The sequence below is a fragment of the Hippocampus zosterae genome, chromosome 5, assembly GCF_025434085.1.
Source record: "Hippocampus zosterae strain Florida chromosome 5, ASM2543408v3, whole genome shotgun sequence".
Classification (NCBI taxonomy): domain Eukaryota; kingdom Metazoa; phylum Chordata; class Actinopteri; order Syngnathiformes; family Syngnathidae; genus Hippocampus; species Hippocampus zosterae.
Genome location: NC_067455.1, coordinates 18,399,992 through 18,422,797, shown reverse-complemented (window position 1 = coordinate 18,422,797; position 22,806 = coordinate 18,399,992). Strand labels below are relative to the sequence as shown.

Below are 22,806 nucleotides of genomic sequence, written 5' to 3'. Positions count from 1 at the left end.
TCTCTCTCTCATATATATATATGCTAGCTGGTTCGCTCATCAGCTAGTTCCTGCGGAAGGCTGGTAAGGTGGGCCTTCGGCCCACCAAAGTGTTGTTGCTTGGTTCAACTTTTTGTTCATCTTCATTGCTTATCGCGAAAATAAAGAGATGTTTAGCTCTACTAAATAACTAACAATTTTATTGCAATGCTTGTGGGTAGACAACATTTTTTCGCTAAGATGCCCGCGCGATCGTAGTGAGCCACTGCCTGAGCGGCGCAGTGGCGGCGCGCAGCGGCGGCGCGCAGCGGCGGGGTGAAGTAGGTACGTTTTGAAAAGGGACAGACGGAAGGACAGACCGCGTGCGGGACGACGCGCAATATATATATATATATATATATATATACACAGTATATCGCTATATAGTTGTGCCCTCATTTGGCTGAACAATTGGACAATTCTTCAAAAAGATGCTTCAAGCTGTTTAATGTGACTTAAAGTTCACTGTCAAACTAAATATAAAAAATGAAGCAAAAAAGGATTACACTTTATGAATTGAACCTTTATTGAGCATTCACTTCACTAGTTTGACGCGTACGCCAATTAGCATCTTGTGATGCTTTAATTCAGTCAGCAACAGGAGAAAGCTCACGGTGCAGCAACAAGTGTACTTATCACAACAGTAGCCACCTTCATATAAATCCTTTATCCTTTTGTGTAGCACAGCTACTAATTGTGCCGTACTAATGTGCTGGGAGAGGGACAAGGGCAGCATATCCAGCTGTCTTAGAGTGACCCCCTGTGGCCAAGGCAGGCACACCAGAAGAAGCACAATCCAATTGATCCTATGTGACAAAAACGAATTAAAATTCCACTGAATTGTCATTATCATAGGATTTACAAGCCTTTTTATTCATTTATTTTTTTACCAATTAATATAATGTCAACATTGGGCTGTCATCGAAATGCAGTCAGGAGACACATAAAGCCGCTGGACGCAGGTGAGCGTATATGTGATAGGTGTGCCCCCTTACTCTACACAGCAGCCCATGTTTGAAAAATGAGATTTGTGCTTCCTGTCACATCATTGGCATTATTTCGTGTGTGATTTCGAGAAGCGCCGTGAGGACTGCTGGCAGTCATGCTTATCTCCTGTTGATCTCACACTGCCGTCAGAGGATACTGTGGAGACAAACACGTTGAGTCGTGGCATATAGCCCCAGCACCTTTTGGCCTCTTTATAATACTGGTGATGACTGCAAAGCGTGACATTCATTTTTATCAGGTAAAAACACCAACGATTTGACTCAAGTTCTCCACCGTGACAATGTGGAGGGGTTGCTTGACAGCCAGATTAAATCAGAAAATTGGAACCTTTATGGCTCCCCTTTGTGTCTGTCCAGGAACAGAGATGAGGTCAAGAGATGAGATGTGCTGGCAATGTACCTGCTGAGTTTGTAGATAATGATGCTTCTTTCTGACTTTGTCTCTTTGGCAGCGCCTTGTCTCTCTTCAGGGCTGTCATGTATTTGGAGTAAGACCACGACAACTGAGCAAACATGAAAACATTGATCAAATGATGTTGTCATAAAAACAACACCGCTTCTGTGGTTTGAACTGGATTTAATATTTAGGATTTAATTCATTTTCCCTCTGAGTAGATGAGCTTACTGGCTTTGGAGCATACGGCATCAGGCCACTCGGCGTCTTTGACGCTCTATTTTCACCTCTTCTTTTTTCTACTGCCTCATCATATTCATCCTCACTTAAATTGTAAACTGGCCGTCTTGAATCTTCCTATACAAAGAGACGGAAGAAGAACTTTCAAAGTAGCAGACGCAGAATCATCAGACCATGTAGCATACCTGAGCTCTCCTCTCGTTTTCTTCCTCCTCCTTCCTCTTTCGTCTCCGCACTCTGGCTTTGTGTTTAACTCCTTCGCCCTGAAGCATTTCCAGTAACCGACCTTCATGTACACTGCTCCTCAACTCTTGAAACTTGGGCCAAAACCTGAGCAATTCACTGAACACCGACATCTAGGAATGCAGTAAAGTGGACATGTATGACATTGTGGCAGTTTTTCACAATAAGTCACTTTGGTTTTAATGTTTTTGACTGTCTTTGTGAGATTAAAATTGATTTGATAATCTGAAAAGTAAACGTGTCACATTCATTCATCTTCCGTACCGCTTGATCCTCACTAGGGTCGCGGGGGGTGCTGGAGCCCATCCCAGCCGTCTCCGGGCAGTAGGCGGGGGACACCCTGAATCGGTTGCCAGCACACATAGACGAACAACCATCCACGCTCACACTCACACCTAGGGACAATTTAGAGTGTTCAATCAGCCTGCCATGAATATTTTTGGAATGTGGGAGGAAAGCTGAGCAAACGTGTCACAAACGTGTCACAAATATACAAAAAATAAATAAATCTAAAGAATCAGGAACGTAGCGAGTAGAGGTATTTGTTCATTGCACAAAGCATACAAGTCCCAACAAACTGTGATGTGACCAGTTGACCCATTACCTGTGCCTCTCTGAAGACATAAGGGCCCAGTTGGTGGCGGTTCTGCATAATGTGCTGCGCCTGTTCCAGAGGAATGTCTATCTGCAGGGCTGGAGGTGTGGATGAGTTGATGAAACACTTGATGATTGTGGAGATCTTCTGCTGAACTGTGGCCTCGTCACTATGAGAATGACATAGGTCCTACAAGGGAGGATCAAAACAAGGGGCTGATCGCGTCATCTTTATTTACACACAGCAGAGATTTCCTTCACATCTCGTCGTTAACGTGTCCCATCATCCTTAAGTGCTGTTTCTGGAGTCAATTAGGGAAGTCTGCTTGGAAATTCTGACACGCAATCTGACATTTCCATTCATCCATCTTTTTCCTACGCTGCTTATCTTATACGTTTCATGATCAATCATGACTGATATGTGTCATCCGTGATTTTCAAGAACAGTATATTACACATATATTACACATTTATGCAAATCCAAGCTATTACTAATACTTTGATAAAAAATTACAAAAGCCTCTTGAAGGCAGCTAATTTGAATAACTTCTGTTTGTTCATCGTAGTAAGTATTTAAAAAATAATAATTTCGCAATATACCGAATTAGTACTGTATATTTTAAAGGTTACTTTTTACCCATCTGACACATAGGGTGAAGATTTCTTTTCTTTTGGGGGGAGGGTTAATTGCACGTTAATGCCATATGTTATAGCTCTAAAGGAATAGCAACAATGTTATGGCCATATACGGTGATTCATCAGCCCCTTCATCAGAATACAGTCAAACACAAAAAATAGACAATGGTAAAACGGTGACGTGACACGTCTTTGGGGTAACCTTCCCTCGCACGACAGTCCAGTTGGCACATCATCTTGCAGGAAGCTGCCTCTAATAAGGTTAGAACCTTTGGAATCAGAGATGCTCGCACCAGGTCCTGTCCTAATCTTCACTGCTTTGTTATGCCAAAATGTCTTCTGTTATTCATTAAAAGCAAAGCTACTGGTGGCTTGAGACTCTTTGCCTGCTGTCTCCTGAGAAGTGGGTTGCCGCCCTTTTGTAGTACTGTGTTGTACCTTGTACCTCTGCACCTCCAGCCAAAAGAGCACATCATTCTCCAGGAAGTCACCCTTCGGCGCAACAAAGTGCTGGAAGTGCAAACAGGAGGCTGGGTCGAGAAGAAGCCGTCGAAAACGAAGGATCTCCTTGGAGGAACTTATCCATAAGTCCTGAGTCTGTAGGGAAGCATTCACAGTATTTAAGGATGCCGTGGAAGTGTCCCCCGGGGTCAATAAATGTTATCATCGGCTTTTCTTGTGGTGGAACAAACAACAACAACAGAACAACATTATGGGAGCTATGAGCTCACCTAAAATTGAAATACTGTAATGAGACAGTTCCTTGGAGAAGCTGCTCTTTTCTAGTGATGTCATCCTCATAAAGATCAAGGTCACAGCAGGAATAAAAACTTGGTCCTGTAATAATGCTGCTTCAAATGTTCATGTTTTATATCTGTGATATGTCGCTGAGCAATCAGGATCGAAGCATGGTTAGTTATGCTGATGCTTTCATCTTATTTATCCTGGATCCCATTTGGTAAAATTAACCGCTGGGCTAAAATGGAGTTTGACAAAGCCAGTGCTGGAAGCTAGGTGGTGAAGTAAATCGCACGTGTTTGCAGGCAAGGAAAAGCCTTACGTCTCTCCATTCTAACACTGCGGATGTGGCCTCACCTTCCAGCCTTCGTCTCTTGTCTTTTGTCGTCGAGACTTGTTCTGTGACACACACAAATAGATGAGAAACCACGTAAAAATGATCGCCATGAACACTTCACCTGCCTTCTTTGGACTTGTGTAGAAAGGCAATCCGCTTACCCGAAATTTTTTGTTCCACTGTTCTCCTTCTCACTTCCTCACCATCGATTGGACTTTTCTACTCTACCTCCTCCAGCGTGTAATGCTAAACTCCCGCTACTTCTCCCTGGACCTTATGAGGGTATCCATGTGGCCAAACTATGCTAACTTGATAACATAATAAGTCAGAGCAACAGAATCGGTGGTCCGCGTGTTACCTGATGAGGCAACCTGAGAGAGAGACAGCGTAGCGTTGCCATTTGGTGGTTTCTCACATGCAGCAGAGCTGCTAATGTAAACCTGTCCTATCCCAAGGTAAGCCATGAGGCAACGGGAAGCAAAGGCTACGTGTGTGGTCTATGAAGACGAAATCAAGGCTGGCAAGAGGCAATCTGAATGACATTCACAAAAGGCCTGAATAAATGGACGTGTTAGTATACAAGCATCAGTCCATCAATTTTCAACACCGCTCATCCTGAAGAGGGTCACGGGAATTGCTGGAGCCTATGCCAGCAGACTTTGGGCAAAAGGCGGAAGAACCCCCAAACCGGTCGCCAGTCAGTCACAGGGCAAGCAACCATTCACACCGACATCGGCGCTGTGTGGGAACCGATCCTACGCTGCCTGCACACAAATCAGGTGAGTGTACCACCACACCATCAGAGACTTTAAATACAATCGATGACTTGGAAATCAGCAACATTTGTGGACTCAAAACAAGATGGCGCTTGCAATGTAATCACTTGTCTTCAATATTAAAAGTTGATATGGAACTCATGATCTCAGCACTTTCCCATTGATGGTTTGAAATAAAAACAGTCTCAATGGCCTTCATCGCTAGTTTTTCAACTTTGAAAGAGATCCAATGCTGGATGATCAGTCAGAAAAGAAAATTATCTTGTGCTGTGTATTATTTTGTGTATTCCTACATTCATTCAACATTTGTTTTCTACATTCATTTCACCGCTACTTACAAATATACCTGGAATTTAAATTTTTGATTTGGAAACTCAGAATACTTGTGAAGTGTACAAGCACACTTAATACTTGTTCTGGCTTGGCCTGGACAATTCCAGAGTAAATGACACTTTGGAAGAATAGGAAGAGGCCAGGAACCCACTGGACGCATTTAGCATTTCCTGTGGAAAGGTCAGAGGGCATAGAATAGTTTTCGGTTTCAGCAAGTTATAAGCTGCGCCACGTGACGGAAAAATAACCTTTGGCTTATTGCACATTTATCTCCTGCAGCCAACACTGCTGTGTGTGCTGCAGGAGATGATGAGTCCATTATTCATCGGGTCAGTCAACAGTAGCCGGTTGCCACGTCGCTAAGAGTCTGGAATTTTAGCGCATTTTATTGCAGGGATGGGATGGTGGCTGGCGTCTGTCCGTAACATTGCCAATAGGCTCGAGACAACTTCTGTTAAACTTGACACCAATTTATACCAGTAGCATTTTGAGTTTTATTTGCAACTGTAGACTTTGTCGATTCCAACATGACCACACATGCTAAGCCACACTATGGTCTGTTTCACATTAGAATGTAGTTTGGAGTTGAGCTGTCCGCTTCAATGCGTCTGCTGCCACACCTCGAATCTGTTTTGGGTGACATCACTAGGCCTGCCTGAGACCACCACTTTAGAGAGAAGCAAAATCTGAGGCACAAGTATGGAATTTGCCCTTTCAGCCTCATCACCAATTAGTACGCAGTATTAGTCATTTTAGACCGAGTGTACAGTATTGCTGTGTGCTGCTGTACCTTCGGTTTGTGTCTCCGTCGCTCGAGGAACTCTGCTGAGACCAGAAACTGAGGCAGCCATTTTTTCTCAATGTGACATCTGATGATGTCCTGGATCTCCACAGTAACTGGCTCTGAGAGACACTCGAGTTTCAGAAGCCCCAGTCCACCTGCCAGGTGCAATATCTATAAACAAAAGAGAGACACTTTTATATGTACACGCACACATTTAACAAGACTTTAGAAAGCCACAGTCAGACACAGGAAAGCCACGTCGTAGGTAGATGAGTGTATATGACATTAAATGCACATGAGCAACATGAGGCAGCCAGTGTCTAGTCAGATGAAACCTTCCCACTATGGGAATTTGGGTCAAATGTTTGACTTGTGCTGTTCTCAATATCCTTCCCACAATCCCCTTTTTCCTTCATCTTCTTTGTCTGCTTTCAGTCCTTCGTTTATGACCTCCACATTTTCTTTAAAAAAAAAAAAAGATATTTGTCATATTGGAAAGTCTGGGCCAAAATACATTTCATAAATTTTACACATTCCGTATTAAAAAGTAACAGAAGGATTTGCATTATACACAGGTGTGCCACACTTTTTTCTTTAAATATTAACAGTATATTTTCTTATACAATATTTGCATTTGGACTTGCACCCTATCATTAGTAAGGCAAACCAGAACGGGGCTAAAGAGATGATGCCCCCCGTGCCCTGACCGCAAATAAAAAGCAGGAGCTGGATGGATGTTCATTCAGAAAGTCCAGTGAGGATTTGAGTAGTATTTGTGGACTGGAGATGGGAACGGATAACAATGGTTGTGCAGAACATAAAACAATTACAGTCGAACCTCATTACAGCGTAACTCGAGGGACATAAAAAATCTGTACGTTATAATGGTAGTTTGTTGTAATAATTTCCAATAAAATGGCCACCAACTATATATAATACGCTAGGAACCTTTAGAGATGTAAAAACATGAACATCTAATACAGTATAAACATGTCATGAAGAAAACATTCAGTTAGCAAATGAAAAGTGCATTTTCTAGTTCAGAATGTGCCATGCCCGGAATCCACTTACAATCATCTTTCAACCTGTCGGCCTCGATTGCTGCCATGAATTGGTTGCCTTTACGGATGATTCTCGAAATTGTTGCATTTGCCAATTTGTCGTCTCGGCTGAGCGTCGACTCCTTTTGGAATATGAAATAAAATTTCAGCCCTCACAGACAGCCAGATTTGCTTCCGTTTGCCAGTTTTCAGACCATGTGCTCAAGACTGCGCAGAGCCTCCAGAAGTAAGGCAATGTACGAGTTGATCAGCAACGTTGTTTAGCAGGGGGGCGATTCCCGCGCTGTACATTTTGTTCATAAGCAACGCTACGGCAGCAGTTAGCTTCCCACTGCTCGTTGTAACGAAAGCATTCTATTTTGTGGGGAAAATCTAGTCGTTATTGATGTTTACATTATAAAAAGGCGTTCGTTGTAAGCAAAATCGGCAAATGGAAAATCAACTACGTAAAATTGTGACTTTGAAATGTGAACGTTACAATGGTGAAAACGGCGTATGCTGAAAAGAGGTTCGACTGTATACTACCGGTAATTAAACAATAAGCTAATTATAATAGCTCATCTGTAAGGTCTTGGGGCTTTGCAACCAGAGGGTGCCCTTGAGCAATCAACTATACTGCATTGCATTGAATGGTGAAGTTGTATCTAATATTTTGACTTTATGAATATTAGATCTAGTCCCTTGATCTACAAAATCAAAGCGGCCAAACCCCTTGCAGAGAACACCCCCCCCCCCCTCCCGTATGCTTCAATCGAAAAAACTATCTTCAGACACGAGATTTTCTCCTACTAGGTCTGCTCTTGTATTGTGGATCCAAACCACGAACCTCTAACCCACCTCATTTTAACTCTAACCACGTCCTTTATTCTCTGATCCTCCAAGAACACCCTGTCAGAACTGTCAGCAGCAGGTCCACATAAGAGCAGAAAAGAAGAGGTCGAACACTGTATGAGACCTACTGAGGTCTCTGTTTATGAAGCCTCAGCAGGAACTCGCGTGCTAAATCTGGATCATCATGTCACAGGCAGCATGTTCATACCGTGTCTTTAGAACTTTCCCACGAGCTGGACAATGCTGTAATTCTAGTTTTATACTCCATTTCACATCACTAGAATTCAATATACTGAATTTGTCAGCGTACGTTATTCTGCTGTTCTTCAGTGGCAGGACTGTGTGAGCTGAAGAAATAGTTTCCGTTGAGATATTTTTTTGTAATACGAGATGATCGACCCTGTTTCAATGCCCTGTTCTTCTGAGGAGTTCTCCTGTACTGCTCCAGGTCCATCCAGCATTCTAGGTGGATACTGACAACAAACATATCAAACAGATTTTAATTTCAACCAAAAATTCACACACATAGGCATCACCAAGATGAAGAAGTTTCATTACAGCACATTTGAATTCATTAGGGTTTAATGTCAATCAATCATTCAAATTTTATTTTCATACTTGACCATGAAACTCAAAGTGCTTCACATTGTTCAAAATTGAAAATCAAAGAGTTTTGGGCTAACCAGTTTCTCTTCCAATATGACACATACATCGAAACACACATGTATATATACCCGCACACACATCATAGGGGGACTTGACACCAGTCCAATATGAAAACAGTGCGTTGCATACAGAACTCACCTGGCATCTTTATTTCGGAGGAATGACATAAAGTGCCAAATCGCATGATGGTGGCGAAATAAGGAGCCTAAGCCGTAACCTCGGTATTGTGGTGGCACATTGGACCAAGAGTCAAAGGCCCGATGGCCCTGACAGAAGAGCCTGGATGAAGTCTTCGATGGAGATGTCATACACTGCTGCACCTATTGAGGAGGCACAAAAAACAGCGTGTTCTAAGTATACATTGAATGTGTTTTCTACCAAGAGTGTGGTAGTGACCCTGGATCAGCTACTCAAATCATCTGTAATATTGGGAGCGCAGCCATCAATTTCTTTTTTAACGGTTTTGTAGTAAACACGTATACAGTATTAAACTAGGTAGTATCCGTGCATTACCTACAGCACCTTGTCAACAAATGAAATTACTGTGACAATACAATTTTATCCATCCATCCATTTTCTAACCTGCGTATCCTTATGAGGGCATGCTGGAGCCTATGCCAGCCGTCTTCAGGCAGTAGCCGGGGGACACCCTGAACTGGTTGCCAACCAATCACATGGCACACAGAGACAAACAACCATTCGAGACAATTTGGAGTGTTCCATGAACCTGCCTTGCATGTTTTTGGAATGCGTGAGGAACCCGGAGTACACAGCGAAAACCCACACGGGGAAAACATGCAAACCCCACACAGGAAGGCCGGGGCTGGAATTGAACTCTGTACCTTTGCACTGTGAGGCTGGCGTGCTAATCAGTCAACCACCATGCTCCCAATACAGTTTTAAAAACATAGATTTAAAGTACACCACACTGCAACTAACATAACACTATCTGAAAAAATGGTTCCTTGTTTCTAACAGAACAAAGAAGGGAAAACGTGTTTTTTTCCAATATTGCATCGTGCCAAAACACAAGGTTTGAACAGGCATTCAAATGTTTAGTCCACCAGTAAAACAAATATCGGTTTCATGTTAAAAGCCATTTCCAAATTCGTAATATTTGTTCTTTTACGCTCTTGCTTCTTACTGACCTGGTTGATATTTTGTTTCGATGCTGCATACAAGCCCTGGAGCACTTCAGAGCGCCAAGTGTTGACACAGCGTACATCCTCGTACAAACATACCTGAACACGTACAGACAAACTTTATAAACACAAAGTCCGACACTCATTTTATAAAAAAGTTGAGGTATATGTTATTTGAATGACTGTATGCCACTTTAATATTTGCATTATTTTTTTTAAAAAAACGTGCTAACCTGCAGGAAGGATTTTTTGTCCCGGTCAACAAGCACTGTCCAAGCCTCCATGAGGATGTTCAAGATGCCGTCCTCAACCTTATCAAAGAGCTCCTCAAAGGCAGGCATCAGCTGGTTGTACACCTCCTCCTTGATCTCCTCCTTCATGCCCACGCTCCTGCTGGCAGAGCTATGAAGGTATGTGGCGTAGAGAAGCTGAAAAGTCACAACCAGGAAGACACCTTATATAAATAAAAATTTAAAGAGGTTAAAACTCAGTTTTTTATTTTTTTTTAATCCAAAGAAATGCACTTAAATATACCTAGTGGAGTGATTGGGCTACGTGGTGATTATGGTCTTGAATAAATCAAATATCAGCAAAAAAGTTTATTTGACTCCATTAGTATTTATCAGTGATGTATACTGTAGTTCCAATATTCTCTCCGAACACGCCTTGATAACTGACATTAAAACCTCAGTTTTTAGCAGCAGTTTTCACAGCAGTGAACAGCACAAATAGCAACACATAGTCCGTAAAGCAGAAAGCTTGTTGTCCTCATGTTAAGAAGGCCGAGTGAGTCAGTCATCAAATTGGAGGCTGGCACTCAGTGGTGTTTTCAGGCATGGGAGCGCCCCCCCTCCCCCATCACCAAAAAAATAAAAATCACGTGAAATGGTTTTCTACTGTGTAACCATTGGCGGTTGTATGGGGAATTTGAACCTTGTTGTGAAGTAGTAGAAGAAAAGCAGAGTGATGCAGCATCCTTCACTCAGGGAATGTGTTAGCGAATGTAAACTGAATCATCACCCGAATGACATAGTGCTGAGCGATCCGGTGAACCTATTTTTTCTATGAACTAATTCATTTCAAACGACCTGCTGTTTCCAATAACAAAGTGTGGAAAACGAACAGGGTGGTCTCCAATATTCCCTCGAAGCTGCGTGCGGGCATAATTACACTCTTACCGTAAAGCAAATGCATACAGCGCGTCAAAAAAATTCAAAACCGAACTGTGTTGGCATTTTGCATTTTCATATTCACCTCATAAAAAAACTGAAAAGTTGATTTGGTAGGTATTTTTAACAAAATGGGAAGAAAAATGCGTCAAAAAGAAAATTGTGAAAGTGTGGGTGCATTTTCGACTGAAAGTTGTATTGTGTCGTGTAACAACTACTGTTACAAATGTGAACAACAAACAGGTCATTAGTTTCAATATTTACATAACGCCGCTCGGCATGTTGGGACGTCTGGTGTTAAGTCAGACCAACGCTAGACAAGGCGGGTTCCAACCCAAGAATTGTTGCTAACCCCTCACATACAGATTATTTTGAAATATGGAAGTGTAAAAGTCCATTTTAAAAAAATTGTTGAACAATCTAATTCTGAACCTAAAACCAAGCAAAAACACTGGGAAACAAAGCCAACATTATTGCAAGACAGTTTCATTCACATTTTTGGAAAACAATCCTCAAAAGATGCCCTCTTTCAGCCCTGAAAACTACAAATGACTTTTCTTTCAAATAAAACGCTGACATTAAGGATACGCATTTTATACCATAATGGCAGAGAGATTAACAACTAATAGTCTGATTTTAATGGTAGTCATTCGGGTTTATGGAATATGGCCATAAAAGGTGTCTGGAGAAAGTACAGTATTTGAAACTACCGGTACATAAATACTAATACTATACATTTCAGCATTTGACATATCTTAAAGCTAGACTCTTGTTGCTAGCAAAGCCCCATCACCTTGCTATTTCATACATCGTTTGTGAGCACGTAACATGAAAAGTCCACGCAGGAAGACCACAATGCAGACTTGAACACACAATCTCTGAACTGTGGTGTAGACGTGATAATCAATTGCACAGGTGCCACAGAAAAGAATTACGCAAATCATAAGACTGCCATTTAAACAGTGAAAATTCACCAAATTTGATGGTCATTAGTTTTGAGAACATTTAATTATTGTTTTTTTTTTAATTAGCTGTATGATTATTTCAGAGTTTCTTTTGCCACAAAGGTGTCCAAAATGTAGGGGTAAATTTGAAGAGGAATAAATATATATATATATATATATATGTCTATATATATAGATATATACTTCTTTGTCATTTGGTGGGCCAGTTTTAATTCAAGTGTCCGTCAATGTACCCGTTAGTCCGTTTGTGTGCGTATGTACCTGAGCTACTCTCTGCACTCTGTAGGGATCCAATCCGTCCTGGTAGAAGAGCTCATGATAATGCTGGAGGTCAGTCCAAAAATGAATTGCATTCTCCCATAACTTGAGGAAGCAATTAAAGGAGCAAAAGAAATATTGCTCACAAACAGACATGGGAGATTGGTAGGATTCAAATAAAGGTGATATGTAAACGTGTAGCAATCCACTCTTTGGGGTGTCAGCCCAGATTATAAATTCTACCTGATTTCCAGACTGTTCACAGAAATGAGCGAAGTATGAGCCAGCATAAGGGTCGGCAAATAGCGCTTGCAAAACATGATCCGGTCTTGCGCGGCCTCGTGATTGACTTCTGCTTGGGTGAGACTGCTCATAAAAGTGATTCATTGTAAAGTTAACGTCTCTATGTGGAGAACATCAAATCGAACAACCACAGCCTGCAGTCATATCATATCTTAATTCTCTTACCCGTGGATGGTAGCGATCCGGAAGCCAGGGTTCGAGATAAAAGGAACGAGGGGTCATGGAGGTCAAATGAGGGCAAGCATACCACTCTCTGCACGGCTGCATGTCAGAATAATCAAGGTCTACTTGGACATGCTGGGATGTCCAGTAACGAGGAACCCTGTGGGGGAGTGAGGAGGGTTAAAGTATAGTCAGAACTCAGATATGCGTCGGGCGAAAAAAAAAAGAAGGGAACTTTGCAGATCAAAACTATTACCAGTAAGAGGCGATTGACTCCATGATGTTGGGCTGGATGGAGCACAGTCTCGCCTTTGACCAGCAGGGGGAGGTAGTCAGCCCCAACCTGCAGAGGAGCTGCAAGTGCAGACTGTTCTGACTGCTGCTTAGCAGGTAGCGGCTCCTCATTAAAGCCAAAAAGCTGAGGCAACAAAAAATATTGCATTTCAAACACACTGGCACGTTTCCCCAAATTTCTAATAGAATGTAAACATAGATCGATAGCAAAAAGCAGTAGTGGCATGATCACCTGTTCTCCCTGTCACTGGTTACAGTTTTCAGTCTCTCGATGTCCATCCAGAAATTGAACAACTTGCCTCCTGATGTGCCACACAAAAACCTCTTAAAGTCATCCATGCCTGTTTGGTTGCCTAGGTGACAGGTACCATGGCAGCAAACACCCAGGGGCGTTTCCAAATTTGAACTCGCCTCAGACATTTTGCTCTCATCCCCATCAAGTATTTCAATGCCCCGACTCCATTTTTGGCATTCTTCACACGGTTCTTTAATTTTCTCATCAAGTGGACATTGGCAAGATATACACTTGCATTTTTTATCTTTGCTGGTACTGCTTGTGAGGTCATCTGTTTTGTCCTCGCTCCATGCAGTCAAAATGAAGACAGCATCGTCAACCACCTGCTGAACCATTTGGGCAGCCAGGTCTCGCAAATACAGCTCTGAAGCCTCTTTACACCGTTGCTTCTCTTGAGATGTAGCTGTTGCCTCTCGGATGTTGATGTCAGCGCCGTTCAGGTTTGATGGAAAGGAAGCGGAGGACATGGAGGAAGTGGTGGACGGCTTGGAACACTTGGAAGAAATTCGGGATGATTCAATGACATCTTTGTGGAGTTGTTTGCAATGGCCAGAAGATGTACATAGTGGCTGATGTATTTTCACATAACCTTTAAAGTAATGAAATATCATTCGTATCATGAACATACAGTGCACATATAGACTTACAGGCATGTTGGACAATCTAATGAGGTGCAACACTACAGCTCTTTTAGAAATTCTGCTTTGCAAAAGATTAGGATGTTCAGTCTTGATTGGCACTAATGGGGAGGTATTGTTTTAACAAGCTTATTGTGGTGTTAGTACTTTGCAGTGATGTAGGACTGAACTCTATCATACCGATGATCGCTACTAATAATGCAGGATATGAATCTTCGGTCATTCTCGCGGCAAGTAAACATATTTTTGCCTTGAAATTGTCAAAGTTAGAAGCAAGCAAACCTTGTTTGGATGATTTGTTCTTGTGAGCTTTGCCATTTCCTCTGTCACCAAGCATGGCCGTTTTGAGACGACAGTTGCCTCCTTTCCTGTGGATGTTTGTGTTTCGTGCCCACTGAAACAACACCTTTGATAGTCTACAAAACATCAGATGAAACGGCATACACACAAAAACATAGTACACACATAAATGAGAGAATCCAATGATTGGTGAATGAATGATCTATATTCTGTATCTTGATCTTGCGATTTATCCATTTTGTGTTCATATTGCATTTAATTGAAAGATGTTTGTTGTTTTTTTCTCTTTCTTCTTTCTACATACATTCTTGCTGCTGGAGGCTGTAAATTTCCCCAGTGTGGGATGAATAAAGGATATCTTATCTTATCTTATAAACAAGCTCTATGAAATGCAGTGGAAAAACATGAAAACATACACCTTAAGACATAAAAACACAATAATCTGAGGGGTTTTTTTTAAATAAATGTAGTATGTGAAGAATGCGTTGTACTGTAAAGACAAACATATACTGATGATCTTGTATCATGCTGAGTACCTGTACTCGTGGTAGAAGCTACTTTGAAGGAAAAAAGTCAATCTTTCCTTTATGATCCACTGAACACCCTGTTCTCTGTCCAGACATTAAGGATGAGTTTAAAAAAAAAAAAAAGACATTGCTCGATCAACAAAGTAAGTTCATTATCTGCTCTCTTACTATGCAAATGGCCAGCATATTTTACCTACAGAGACAGTATAACAGTTGTCCACGAAAGGAGTTTTGGCCAGAGCTTTGACATCCTGAGAAAGGGGCTGTGATTTGCTGTGTTCTAGTGCTAATTTGATTTTGTTGATGGTGAACTCTGCAGCGTTGCTCGGCACCTCAAACTGATCCGTCTCCTGATTGTACAGCAAGGCTTGTGGGAAACACTGACAAGAGACACAAGTCCAATGAGTGTGAATTTTTTTTTTAATCTCTCGCTCTCTAAATATGTCTCACTTGAATATCCATAACACACGAATATTAATTTACCGGCAGACTTAAAAATGTATTCAACAAGTGAACAAACAGATGATCGGAGGTCAGGAAGGTCTCCTGTAATGTAGGTGGGGCACATTATTAGACCGCTATTTATTTTTTGTAAATCGTCAAAGAACTTGTCAAATGATTCTTAAATCATGTACTCACAAAATTGTTAACAGTAAGCTGAGGAGACTCTGCAGATAAAAAAAAAATATATATTTATTTTTTTAAAACGTGGCGAATTACAAAAGTATTTTTTTTTTTTTTGAGAGGCAAATCTTACCTGTTGAAATTTCACCATGCATGGCTAGTGCTTAAAATTGTTTGAAATTCCTTATGCAAGACTTCTGGAGAACCAAGTCACAGAGCTTTATGTAACTCCACACTGTAGGTTGCTATGGAAGTGGACTCACATTCACAATGGGTGGTGGGTGGTTTGGTTGGTGATAAAAGTTTAACCAAAGACCAGAGGAGAGAAAGTGTTTAATCTCGTTACGGGGTTTATAAACCCATCCACATCATATTAAGGCAGGATTTTTTTTATCCTGTGTCCTTTTTAGTCGAGCCCCCTTCCCTAAAGTATTGCATTATTTATCCTGAAGTAGTTCAATCAGGAAATGAGGGGGTGGAAATTACACTGACGTTGATGACCACTAGATGTCACCAGACATTTACCTATCAACAGACTATGTCATAAGTCATTTTTATAAATGACGATTTTTGAGAGGGGGGATAAAATGCAATTTATTCTAAAACAAGAATGGTACGAAAACAATTAAGACGCCTCAAAACACACTTCACCAATATGGAAAAGTACATCAATCACAGATTGTATGTGCTTCAAGAATTTAGAAGATTCGTGATTAAAAATACAAAATTAGCGAGAAAAAAAATAGATCACATTTGCACAAAAGTTGCTCATATACTCTGAGCAAGATAGGACTTTGCTTAATCCAGTCTACCCTTCACTAATGAGTAGTAAAAATACATTTATAAAAGAACTTCAGTGCAGCGGCGAGGGATTCACGTTATTGCCTTGTCTGTTCATAGTCTTCGAATGTTTCGCTTGCTCTCAGCACTTCCCGGAAGCAACGAGTCTTTTTTGCGGCGGCCTACAGACTGGAGTCCACATTCTTTGGACCCATGGAAAGCACACAAGCATGCTGTGCAAAACTGGAACGCACAATCCGCTCTGGTGCAAACACCCTCGCCTTTCACAACTTGACACTTTGCAGGATGCTGACAGCGAGGGCAATGTCTGAGGCATTCGTCGTTGAAGAGGGTTTTGGCAACCTGAAAGGAACAGGACATGATAAACATTTTTTTTTCTTTTCGTAATTTCACATCATACTCGCACTTCCACGTTCCACTTTGTTAAACGTCAAAATCTAAACTACAACAAAACAATTAGGAAATGTACCTCCAAGAACTTGTCCCGTTTGCTGCTGCTGCCCAAAGATAAAGTACTGTATTGTAAAGGCGTTAAAGTGCGGTTTCCAGACTGCGGGGTGCAGTAAGTGAAGCTTCGAGACTGGGCCTGCACAGTTTGGAAGGGTGATCTTTTAAGCAGGGCCAATCTTGTTTCAGCATGGGCAGTGCCAGCAAACTGAAAATTAAAAAAAAAAATTAAAGATACAGGTATATTAAAATAAAAATAGCCCGAGGAAGAAATAAATATTGGCATGAGATTGCCACAATGGTTTTAAACTCTTGGATAAAAATAGGTGGAAATCGCTGATTAATTATTATTCCACCAACACAATATTAATCAGAATGCCATATTTAGCCAAGTGGGGGCATATGCAGGTAACAGGAAATGTTACCTGCATATGGACTTCCATTTTTACAAATCAAACATTTTTAAATGGTTTAATTTTGTGACACCCTGCTAAATAAAAACAAAAACTTTTTTTTTTTTTGCTGGGAAACACCAATTGTTCAAAATCGCTAGTACTGTTCCTCTACCTCTTGAGCAGCTTCTACTGCACTGCGGTAAATTTCTCTCTTCAAGTGAGCGTGCTTGTCCTGTTGGATGATTTCATTCCAGTCTGTGGACACCAGACCACAACTGCAAATACAAATACATAAATCAGTACATGTGTGACTAAATTTCAAATGCAATATTTAGCAACCATACTTTGAAGTTTTAACAGGAATTTTTTTTTAAACATTTCATCACAGCTAACTTAGCATTGTCCGATTCAAAAACAATGTTTCTTGTTAACGTGGTGCACAAATTCCTATCATCTGAAAAACACAATTGTGACCAGAAATATCTATGGAAGGGATCTCAAACATACAGCCTAATATCGCATTTGCAGCCTGCGGGATGATATTTAGCGGCTCCCAACATGACATTGAAGTTTGCTAGTGTGGCCCACACCTTTTTTGCTGCGCCATTGCCTTGGCCGTTTTTTGTTTGTTTGTTTGTTTGTTTGTTTGTTTGTTTGTTTTGAATCACTTACTGACCGTAGCTCAGGCTTCATGATAGCTGCTGGCAAAACATAATTCTGGAGTGACACCAAGTGGAAGGAAAAAATATCCTGTTATCCAGTTGTAGTTATGTTATTTTCAAAACCTGCCTTGAAGAGAAAAATTGGCGTTAACAGCCAATTTCAGTACAGAGGCTCCCCGACATGTCTTTTGTACACATTAATTGTGAATACTGTATCAGCGTTTTTGTTCACATTTTCAGCTAGTGGTGTGCAGCAAGATTTTTTCAATGAAAGAAGTGTGCCTTGGCTCAAAAAGGTTTGAAAAACACTGCTCGAGTGACACAGTCTACCGTCAATACACTGTATACAGAAGCTGAAATTTCAAGTTTTAAGAGGAAATCATCCTGGAATATGCCCGCACTATCATGTTAAAGTCAAATGCAGCAGTTACAAAACGACCCTGACTTGGCCCAACGGCATTAAGAAAGCATTTATCGCTCGATAACTGAGAATGTAAGTTCTGACCTGTGGACACATTCAGCAGACAGGTGGCTGAATATGACAGCCAGGATGTGCCTGAGGTTCCTCTTCCTCAGCTCCGTTAATATGTCCACCTTGCCCAGCCCCATCTTGCGTCCAATCAGCCCCGCCAACGGCATATTTGTCCCGAACAAGACTGATGCCTCAGCAAGAGATGCCGTGGCTCTCAGTTCCTCTTTTAGACTCGGACTTTGGCCAGCAAACATCTGGGCCTTCTGCTCACACAAACTATGAATGAGCTGTAAAGCAGGTGTCAATGAGAGCTTGGTTGCCTTGAAGGGGGTTACATTGGAATTGACCGATGTCCTACTCGAAGGTGTGGTGCCATCACGTTCGGCTGTGGTTTCACTGAGAGGAGTTTTACAACCTTGTTTCGCCGATGCCAGCCCATCAGATGTTGTGTTGCTACATTTCAGAGAAAGAACCCTGCGAGAGCTATCTCGGATGAAAACTTCATTGTCTTTACAAGTGCTGCTGTGGCGCTGAATATGTTGATGCTTTCTGTCCGATGGGTCTTCGTCAGACAATGACCCGCCTTCCTTTAGAGTGGAAAGTCTGTGCTGTCGTTGCAAACGGGATCGCCGTTTTGCATCTATCAGATTGGGGGTTTCGGAGGTTCCTTTTGAGGTAGAACGCAGCAACTCTTGGAACGAGCCGTCATGGTCGACAGAAGAGTCTTGGGATTTATCGAGGGAGCTGAAGCCACTGTCTTCATACGGAGACCTACGGCAGGGTTCAGAAATGATCTCAAATGACTTCATTGAGAAGTAAAAAAAAAAATCATAGCTGACAACTCAAATACAGACGACGTGCATCATGATTTTTCAAAAAGGTCAAAGAGAAAGCTTACCTGATACATTTTGGTGTATATGTGGATGACGGCGTGCACAAGACATTGGATGTTTCGTAAAGGTCACTCGTCAGGTTGCTGACTGGGGATGGAGAGTTTTCCTTGGTTGAGTCCGGCGGGAATTTGCTTAAACACGGTGCTTGTGTATTAAGTTGATCAGAGGCATGAAAGTGTTGACTGAAATCATCCAAGAGTGAAATTCGTCTCTCCAAACTGTTGCTGTCACCCAAGTTCAGGGTACCATCCTCAAGAGTGGAGGTCCTTACCTGAGTGAAGAGCAGACGACGTTCCCTACCACATAACGGGAAATCCTGCGCCAATTTTAAAGGTCTTAAAACCAAAGCCTGTGGCGTGTTGTCTACAGCATCAAAGGACACACTGAGCAAATGGTCGGACCCAACTGACGACTCCGTCGTTCCGGTCCGTGGGGACATTGTGCTGTCACTTTTGACGTGTTTAGCAGCATTGCCCAGAGCAAGTCTATGTCGCAGTGAGACACAGCTCTTGGAAACTTTGGGAGTTTCACACCAGCTCAGAGTGGAGGATCGCTGAATCCCCTTGGCGTCTTTGTGCCGAGGTCTGATGCTACTTCTTTCCTGAGGAGTGACAGAAAGTCTGACATTCTCTTCGGGTGTGTCACCAAGGTCTACTGAAACCAAAGATCTGCAAGACTCAAATCCACCGATGCTCTGTGGACTGTGGAATAAACCCGAGTAACCACTGTCAAAACACTCATTACACCGTTGGCCTGTGCAGCTGTCTCGGTGGACGTTGGGCTCAGGGGTACACTGCATTTTTCACCTCCTGTTTGCTCCCCACTGAAGCCTGCAAACAACAAAAGAGAAATTCAAACAACTCCTAGCCAAGTGAGACATGCACACACACCGCGGTAGCTTGAGTTTCAAGAGAACGGTGAGGATCAAATTCAAAATCGTTTAGAAATGTTCTCGAAGGGTTGACATCAAATTAATGCCCAGAAGAAATCTGAACACTTAATGCTGCATCATAAATTATGTTTTTGTATTGAGGTCTGTCCTTAAACTGTTACATTATTTGAAGTGTTACATTACCAAGCCAAAAAAAAAAAAACCTCACAAACTCTACATTTACATAAATGCAGACATGCTGAAAAATACTGGTCATACAGCCTTTTTTCATTTTGAAATAAGCCCATAGTTCACACAAAGCTTAGCAATGCTGAACAGGTTGTGAAATGTAATAGTTTACTTTTGTCATTCTACACTTCAGCTATTCATATGAAACATGAGATAGTTTCATCGCAATAAAATTTTGTTTTTTTATTTTAATTATTGAAGTCCAAGATGGCGCCCAAGTAGGCAGCCGTCGGCAAGTGCTCTCATGAGCCTTGCTTTTTTTTTTTTGGTGCTTGTTTTGTGACTTTGTGTTTGTTGTTGCGTCGTGTGGATTGTTCTTCAGCATTTTATGGCTATGACAGCAAGGAGGAGACTCGTTGCTTGGAGGCTGCGCCTTCTCGGCAGCATTAGGTATACCAGCACTGTTTTTGATTGGGAGGAATGTCGCTGCCATTTGACTGTCATTGCTGGACAGCTCTGGGGCGCTTGTGTTTTTTTGCGCCTGTAATGGGCAGCATTTTTCACAGCCCCGCTTTGTTCAGCGGAGAGATAGGTGCTGTTGGATGGTCTGCGGCTGGATGGATGCAAGGCTTGAGGAGCCGACGATGAGAAGAAAGGAGCGTCAGCACGGAGCGCCGATGCAGATGTGGAACTGGGAGTCGCGGCTTGGAGTTGAAGTGGATTTACATGATGGGACAGGGTATGTGCGACAATCTCTTTTCGTCAGTGCACGCTACAGCTTCGTGTTGGCTTTCAAAACTGTACCAGACGTGCACATTTTCAGCATGACGCCTCTGACCCACTGGTGAAAGGACACTTTGATCCTCTCCTCTTTCATCTATAACTGCTTCAAACAACAAAGTGTATGCAGGAAAAGTGATTAAGATCGCACGACTGTCTGTGTCTTATGTGTTTTGTTGTGTTATTTTGACTTCAAGATGGCGCTGCGAGAGTGGCTGCCTTTCCAGCAGCTCCTATATTTTGTTGTTCTACTTCTTCCTTTCATAACTTTGCTGCTGTGAATCGGGAATTTCTCCATTGCGAGACTAATAAAGGTTTTCTTATCTTATCTTAAAAGTGGGTTACCGTATATCAATGTGTGCCGAGTTTGCATTCCGGTGCACTTTTCCTGCACGGGGGTTTTCAACTTCCCACTTTGGAATGCAGAATTACAAAGGATGGGATACTATGACTTGCACGCGTTTATGCATGCATTTGTTTCACTGAGCAAACTATTAGCATATCCATGTGAATGAAGTAAGGCAGTATTGGATGTGTGAATTCAACAGTTTAGAACAGAGGTCACCAACGTGGTGCCTGCGGGCACCGGGGAGCCCTCAAGGACTACATGAGTAGTCCACAGGCCTATTGCAAAAATAGCTCACCAGTAATGAGACACTGACTCTCCAGTAATATTGAAAAAGCAATCATTTCTAAATGTGAACACTTGCAGGTATTTAAAATAATGTCAATTGATTTTTATCTGTTTCATACATATTGAGAAATTGCTAATGTGTGAGTGTCTTCTCAGAAATGAATATCATTCATCATAAAATATGAAAGTCGAGCAAATGTATTTTAAAAGTGCACATAATCAAACTGGTAGCCCTCCGCATCAATCAGCAGCCAAGAATGAGTCCTTAGTTTCAAAACGTTTGGTGACCCCTGCAGTTTAGAGAATGTCAAACTAAGTTCACTTGTGAAGGTAATCGCCCATTTTAAGTTCATCTTTAAATTTCACCTCAGGATCCCAATCTTTCTGGGAGTAGGCTCGAGTATGCGGAACCAACGCAGCTGATTAAACCGTTAAACAGGCGCTTCCTTGGTGTCGCCCTGAAAACGCCTGTCAATCCATTAGACCCGACCGTGCGGTGCGACGTTTGCTGACTGACCAAGGACTTGAGCAGCGAGTGTTACATTTCATGCAACTGATGTTGTCACTGAACACTGCCACATTGCGATTTCATTGTGCTCCTTCTGTTTCAATTCATTTTTGTACCACTTATGTTTGTTTAATTGGATTAAACAAAAATAAGCGGTGCAAAAATTAACAGTAACGATAAAGGTAATCTTCCGTAGAGATCGAGTCAGACCAAATGTACAGAATCAAATGATTACCTAGACGGAATTTAACTCGAGTTAAAGGTAAACACTTACCCTAAAATACCACAAAGGTACCACGGCCGGGCTAGTTCGGACGTCAGTTGGTACCACGTGCCCTGGCTGCAGCCAAGTACATTTTGGCAAACATTGCAACTTGCGTTCAAACTTGCTACGTTTTCAAATTTGGAGCCCGATGCGTTTCGTATGACGTGTTTCCGCCTCCAGGTCAGCTGGTTATCGCGGGCTGTCACCATTGAAATGGTCTTCAATTGTTCAACCACAGTGGTAACGTTTGAAGTAAAGTGTAGAAGATATGGGTTGAAATAATGATTTAAACGTGACGTGCTAAGTAGTTCAATGGAAGTTGAATACGTTCTTTCTGAATCGTCTATGTATCATTTCATGTCCCGTCTTATAAATATTTTAAATTGTTTTTTACATATACTCATTTTCATTAAAATTCTCTTTCCTGAATACAGACAGTTTTACAGGATTTTGGATTCAGATTTTTTATGTAATACATGTATCGATTTTTCACTTTTACCGTGTTTTGGATTTGTGCTTGGTTAAATATCAGACATGAATGAATTCAAGTTTGA

General features: G+C 41.8%; 2 protein-coding genes across 3 annotated transcripts; both read right to left on the bottom strand.

Annotated features, from left to right (window-relative positions):
• Positions 1 to 1,025: 1,025 nt before the first annotated feature.
• LOC127601222 (regulator of G-protein signaling 22) lies at positions 1,026 to 15,858 on the bottom strand. Its single transcript, XM_052066285.1, has 22 exons — positions 15,469 to 15,858; positions 15,351 to 15,379; positions 15,195 to 15,257; positions 14,910 to 15,091; positions 14,714 to 14,807; positions 14,167 to 14,386; positions 13,184 to 13,835; positions 12,914 to 13,075; positions 12,661 to 12,817; positions 12,196 to 12,606; positions 10,034 to 10,228; positions 9,807 to 9,899; positions 8,797 to 8,978; positions 8,303 to 8,465; positions 6,107 to 6,271; positions 4,228 to 4,269; positions 3,571 to 3,729; positions 2,507 to 2,686; positions 1,845 to 2,015; positions 1,651 to 1,776; positions 1,426 to 1,528; positions 1,026 to 1,161 (listed from the first exon to the last, which is right to left on the bottom strand). Exons 1-22 carry the CDS (start codon positions 15,488 to 15,490, stop codon positions 1,073 to 1,075), a joined length of 3,660 nt encoding a protein of 1,219 aa, XP_051922245.1. The 5' UTR covers positions 15,491 to 15,858; the 3' UTR covers positions 1,026 to 1,072.
• A 58-nt stretch (positions 15,859 to 15,916) lies between these two features.
• On the bottom strand, positions 15,917 to 22,437 carry fbxo43 (F-box protein 43). 2 transcript variants are annotated; one of them, XM_052064910.1, is made up of 6 exons: positions 22,256 to 22,436; positions 19,011 to 19,828; positions 18,146 to 18,883; positions 17,151 to 17,253; positions 16,606 to 16,791; positions 15,917 to 16,478 (listed from the first exon to the last, which is right to left on the bottom strand). In XM_052064910.1, the coding sequence occupies exons 2-6, from the start codon at positions 19,802 to 19,804 to the stop codon at positions 16,230 to 16,232; spliced, it is 2,070 nt and encodes a 689-aa protein (XP_051920870.1). In that variant the 5' UTR covers positions 19,805 to 19,828; positions 22,256 to 22,436; the 3' UTR covers positions 15,917 to 16,229. The 2 variants fall into 2 exon arrangements, with proteins under 2 accessions (XP_051920870.1, XP_051920871.1); XM_052064911.1 differs by lacking the exon at positions 16,606 to 16,791 and having other exon boundaries at positions 22,256 to 22,437.
• Positions 22,438 to 22,806: the final 369 nt, after the last annotated feature.

Coding starts and splice junctions, on each gene's coding strand:
- LOC127601222 (XM_052066285.1), bottom strand. CDS start 15,490: ATGCATGGTGAAATTTCAACAG. Junction 12,607..12,660: donor CGGATCGCTACCATCCACGG/GTAAGAGAATTA, acceptor TCGATTTGATGT/TCTCCACATAGAGACGTTAA. Junction 1,529..1,650: donor TGCCGTATGCTCCAAAGCCA/GTAAGCTCATCT, acceptor ATGTTTGCTCAG/TTGTCGTGGTCTTACTCCAA.
- fbxo43 (XM_052064910.1), bottom strand. CDS start 19,804: ATGCAGTGTACCCCTGAGCCCAACGTCCACCGAGACAGCTGCACAGGC. Junction 18,884..19,010: donor TATACACCAAAATGTATCAG/GTAAGCTTTCTC, acceptor ACCCTGCCGTAG/GTCTCCGTATGAAGACAGTG. Junction 17,254..18,145: donor TCTGCTGAATGTGTCCACAG/GTCAGAACTTAC, acceptor TTGTATTTGCAG/TTGTGGTCTGGTGTCCACAG.